Raw genomic sequence first — 5,614 nt, forward strand, 5'->3', positions numbered from 1 at the left:
TAACACGATCTAAATCCATAGAATGCTTTAATATAAATTTTTTTCATTATTTTCAATAAGGGGTGATTTCACCCCTTAAAAATAAAAAGCTCACCTAGCGCATATATAACTTTTGAAGAGGGAGGTAAGATAAGCCTAATTCCAAATTTTTAGCAAAATCAATTCAATTATAAAAAATTTAGAGGTATTGACCTCTTTTCCTCCACAGTGACTGGAGTATAAACGGTTTTATAGCATAGAAAGAAGGTTTCAAAACAATTCCTTTTTTAAATCAGCTTATGCAAATTTCATTCAAGAATATATAGATTTAGGGCACATGTCAAAATCTCCTTTAATTTCTTCTTCAAGTATATCTTACTTTCTTCCACACCATGCAGTTCTAAAGGAAGATAGTTTGACTTCTAAGCTTCGTCTCGTCTTTGACGGATCTTCCACTTCTTCTACTAGATTATCATTAAATGATATCTTCAAATGGTTGGCCCTAATGTACAAAGCGACTTATTTTCAATATTTCTTCGCTTCAGGCAGCATTCATTTGTAGTTTCTGCGGACATAGTCAAAATGTACCGACAAGTTCTTATTACTCCTGAACAGCAAAACCTCCAACAGATTTTATGGCGATTCGATCAATCAGAAGATTTATGTAAATATCAGCTAAATACAGTTATATATGGTACTGCAGCTGCTTCATTTCTTTCTACTAGATGTCTTCTACAACTTTAATAGAATCTGCCACAGCTGATCTTCTAACAGAATCTGATTCTTCTTCGGATCTCTCACGTTTATGCTCCGAAAATTACTACCATTCTTGATCGTGGTTGTTTTCCACTTCGTAAATGGGTTTCTAATAATCCTAACATCATCGATAGTATTAATTCTTCTTCTATCTCTTCTACTGATTCTAACTTTCTTCGCATTGGAGAGATAACCAAAACGTTAGGTATTCTATGGTGTTATGAGTCAGATACCCTCATGTATCATATAAATGAACCCACATCCTAATTTGGTAACTAAACGTTCAATCCTTTCTTAAATTGCACAAATCTACGATTCTTTGGGTCTTCTTGCACCTTGTGTAATAAAGGTAAAAATATTAATTCAAAAATTGTGGTTGGAGCAAATGGATTGGGATCAGTCAGTACTAATTAGCATTTATACTGAATGATCATCATTCAGACGCCAACTTTCTTTTCTAAATGAACTTAAGATAGTCCGCAATTTCAAATGCAGAGAAGCTATTAGGCTTGAGTTGCACGGATTTTCTGATTCTTTAGAACAAGCCTATGGAGCTTGTATATATGTTCGTAGTGTTAATTCTTCTGGAGTTGTTTGTGTCAATCTTCTTTGTGCAAAAAGCAAAGTTGCACCTCTTAAGAAAATAGGTCTTCCTCGACTAGAACTTTGTAGAGCTCTTATTCTTTCTAGGTTAGCAAAATCCTGCAGACTTACTCACCAGAGGCCTTGGACCTTCACTTCTAAATTCTTCTAGCTTGTGGTGGGAAGGTCCCAGTTTTCTTTCTGTGAATCTCTTTGATATACCAATTCAACCTATTCAATGCAACAAACAGTTAAAGATAGAATCCATCTCAATGAAAATATCACCTACTATAGAATTACTTTCTTTTGAGCGTTTTTCCAATTTCAGCCGCTTGCAGTGCAGTTTAACATATTGCTTTAGATTTGTTCATAATGTAAAATGCTCAAATCACTCACTTAGACAGTTGGGTCCTCTCTCGTTTCGAGGAATTGCAAAATTCCGAAAGATATGTACTTAAAGTAGTTCAAAATCAAGCCTTTAAGCTTGAAATTCAAAGGCTGTCATCAAAGGGAACTCTCCATCCTAAGTCTAACATAATTTCTTTACATCCTTTCATCAATAATGATGGTCTTCTTTGTGTAGGAGGTAGACTTAGAAATTCACTGTTTAGTCAGGATAAAAGACATCCTGTCCTACTTCCTTTCAGTCATCATGTTACCAAACTTCTCTTTAAGGACATTCACATTCGATCATTACATCCTCAGCAATTATTATACCTCATGAGGGAAAAATGTTGGCCAATTCATGGCAAAAATACTGCTAAGGCCGTGGTTCGTAACTGTGTAACTTGTTTCAAGGCCCATCCCTCTTCTGTTAATCCAATAATGGGTGATCTTCCTGCAGCCCGTGTACAGCCTTTATTTCCTTTCGCTGTTACTGCGGTCGATTATGCCGGTCCGTTTCTTCTTAAGCACAGGCGAGGACGTGGTTGCAAGACTTATAAGGGCTATGTATGTTTATTTGTATGCCTCAGCACAAAGGCCTTACACTTGGAACTTGTATCAGATCAATCAACTCAAACTTTTTTGTCAGCCTTAAAACGTTTTATTTCTCGCAGGGGCAAACCCACTCAGCTAATGTCAGATAATGGATCAAATTTTACTGGTGCATTCAATGAACTCAATGCATTAAGTGAATTTTTCAAATTAAATAAAGATAAAATTAACGATGAATGCAATCATAAGCAAATTTCTTAGAAATTTCCATGTTATACTCCCCACGTCGGTGGTATTTGAGAGTCAGGGGTCAAATCAATGAAATCACACATGAAAAGTTTTCTCCAATTCTATACTGACTTATGAAGATTTTCAAATAGAAGGAATACTAAATTCTAGACCTCTTTCCCCTCTTTCCAATGATCCTTTCGATTTGAAGCCGCTAACACCTTCTCACTTCTTAATTGGCCGACCAATCAGCTCAATTCCTAAAGACAACATATCCAATGAAAGGGAAACTGGTCTACACTTACACGAAAGGCTCCAGTTCCTTCAGCAACATTTCTGGAAACGGTGGTCTTTAGAATATATTTCAGAACTTCAGCAGAGGCAGAAGTGGAAGGTGAATCGTTCAAAAGTCAAGATAAATACCTTAGTTCTCATCAAAGACAGGAAGCTACCATCCAAGAAATGGTTTCTTGGTCGAGTACGAGATCTTTACCCTGGACATGATGGCGTTACTAGGGTTATATCAGTGCAGACTTCCAATGGTGTTCTTCGGAGAGCAGTGTCAAATATATGTCCTCTTCCGGTTGAAACTGACAAATAATGTGAAAGTATATTTTTAAGTGAACTCTATTTTAGCTTATGTATATATATATTTCCCCTTATGTATGTATATTTCAGCTTATGTATGTATATTTCACCTTATGTATTTCTTTTTTGTTAAAATGTAAATTGTTTTGAAAGTTACCCCTTTCAAGGTGGGGGCATGTTTGGACTTCAAATTACACGCCAATTAGCGTAAAATTGTCTGAACGGCAACATTGTAAAAGTCAGAATAAATTATTCTTTCAAGTGACAAACACGTTTTTCATTCTGTCAAAGTTTTAATTAATTTATGAGAGTTTATTCAACAAGAAGTTCATAACCAGCGCAAATATACAGTCCAACCTTTATGGTTTCTTCTAATCCCTTCAATGTGAGCTCCCACGTCGCATAGGATTAGCCTGGGCAACGTTTTAAAAATTAAACTATGTACTTAAATCGGATCTACCCATATGCCTCAAAAGGAAAATCTTTGACCAATGTGTGCTACCTGTACCCACTTATGGAGCAGAAACATTAACACTCACAAAAAAGGTAGTGAATAAGATTCCCATGACTCAGAGGGCTATAGAGACTCTCTGAGAGACTGAATCCCAAACGAAGAAATACGTCGTAAAACAAAAACAACAGACGAAATCAAAAAAATCGCGTCGCTAAAATGGAATTGGGCAGGATACGTCGCCAGATTATCAGACACCCGATGGACAAAACGTATTGTCGAGTGGAGACCAAGACAAGAAGCAATACAGAGCAAAGGACGACCACCAACTCGATAGACTGACGACCTGAACGTGTTAACAACAACTGGACGCAAGCCGCACAACACAGAGGCAGATGTAAAGAGCTGAGGGAGACCTATGTCCAGCAGTGGACGCATTCATAATGATGAGTTAAGTATGGATAGTTTTTAAGTAAAATTAACCCATTATTCATGATTATTTTTAGAATATAATGATAATCAAAATAAAATAATTAAGCATGAATACAAGATAGAACTTAAATGTGTAGTGTTATTGTAAAAAATATTAACAATTCAGTAATAAACAAACATAAATTTTGATTAAGCTACGTGTATAATACCACGGTATAAGGAGTGTTACTTCTATCAGCACTCCTCAAGTACCACGAAATATGGAGCGGATTTTTTACGGCTCCATATTACAATGTACGCTTTATTTATTGGTTTAAGGAAGGCTATATTTGGTAATATTCTTCTTCAGCCTGTTTGCATCCACTCCTGGACAAAGGCCTTCCTATGAGTTCTTCATTCTTCGTACAATGTTTCTTATCAATATTTAGTTTTGTCGTGCCACGTGTCCTACCCAGTTTCATCCCATTGGCGCAATTCTTCCAATTACTTCTTTCACCTTCATCCTGCTTCGCACATCCTCATTTTGTATATATATTCTCTCAGAGAAAATCCTAACATAGCTCGTTTAATTTGTCTTATATTTAAAAATAAAACACAATAATTGTAACTTAAATTACGTTTTTTTAACCTAGGTTCGAAATTTTGATAAAAAAATCGTGAAGAGAAATTATAAATAGTTGATAAAACCTGTAAAATGTTTTTATATGTACATAGTTGTTTTAGAAACACCCTGTATATAGTTATTGAACTATTCAGTCGTATTTAATTGGATATTAGAGAACAGCTTATCAAGCATTCTACTGAAATCAAATTTGTTTACAACACTTAGATTTGTTTACATTCCCAGAGTATATTGTATTTTAATTAGGTTAAATCAGATGTTGAATTCCTTTTCTGTTAATATATCCGTCCCTTGATTGTTTTTTAGTTTACTTTTTACTTTATTTTTCTGATGTGGGTAGGGGACCTTAAGCGTTTGAATTTTTTTTTGAAGATATTTTTGTGCATCGAAAAAATATTCCAATAAAATTACTTGTGTTACTGTATATTGTATTGATATAAAAAGAAAAATTAATGAAAACAGAACCATAAAATTCAAGTATTAGATCCAGGATATAGTTATAAACATATTATAAATAAGTTATATACTATGTTTATATGGGATTGAGTCGCAACAGCTTGTAATGACCATTACATTTTATCTAAAAATTTAAGGTTATGATTTCCACTCCAGACATCATTCCCAAACTAACATTAATAATCTTTTTTTCAGAACGATTTCCGTAGTGGAAATCGAAACGTCAAATTTTTTGGTAAAACGGTTTTTTGGTTTTTTGGATTTATTGGTTTTTTGGTCATTTCATAACATTGTGGCTCAATCACAAATAAATTTATTATTTAAAGAAAATTATGCTAAATCCAAGTGCAGGATACAGTTCTATATAGCAGTCACTAAATGATGCGTTAATTAGTGTTCAAAATATGCGAAAAACTTCACTTACCTTTGTTTTAAACCTCCATGTGTTCTTTCATGTACTGCAAACTCCCACTTAAGAAGAAACATTGTACAGATTCTGGTTCCATCTAGAAAAGCTCCGTTTCCTGCAATGGTGATTGCGTCGTTTACTGAATGCCGGTCAATCTGCAAAGAAAAAGTAATAA

The 5,614-nt window shown here is 34.6% G+C and overlaps 1 protein-coding gene across 1 annotated transcript; it reads left to right on the top strand.

Annotated features, from left to right (window-relative positions):
• The first annotated feature begins 561 nt into the window (after positions 1 to 561).
• On the top strand, positions 562 to 3,082 carry LOC140451620 (uncharacterized). The gene is made up of 3 exons (XM_072545465.1): positions 562 to 643; positions 1,718 to 2,449; positions 2,634 to 3,082. The coding sequence occupies exons 1-3, from the start codon at positions 562 to 564 to the stop codon at positions 3,080 to 3,082; spliced, it is 1,263 nt and encodes a 420-aa protein (XP_072401566.1).
• Positions 3,083 to 5,614: the final 2,532 nt, after the last annotated feature.

Source organism: Diabrotica undecimpunctata, chromosome 10 (assembly GCF_040954645.1).
Source record: "Diabrotica undecimpunctata isolate CICGRU chromosome 10, icDiaUnde3, whole genome shotgun sequence".
Lineage (NCBI taxonomy): Eukaryota > Metazoa > Arthropoda > Insecta > Coleoptera > Chrysomelidae > Diabrotica > Diabrotica undecimpunctata.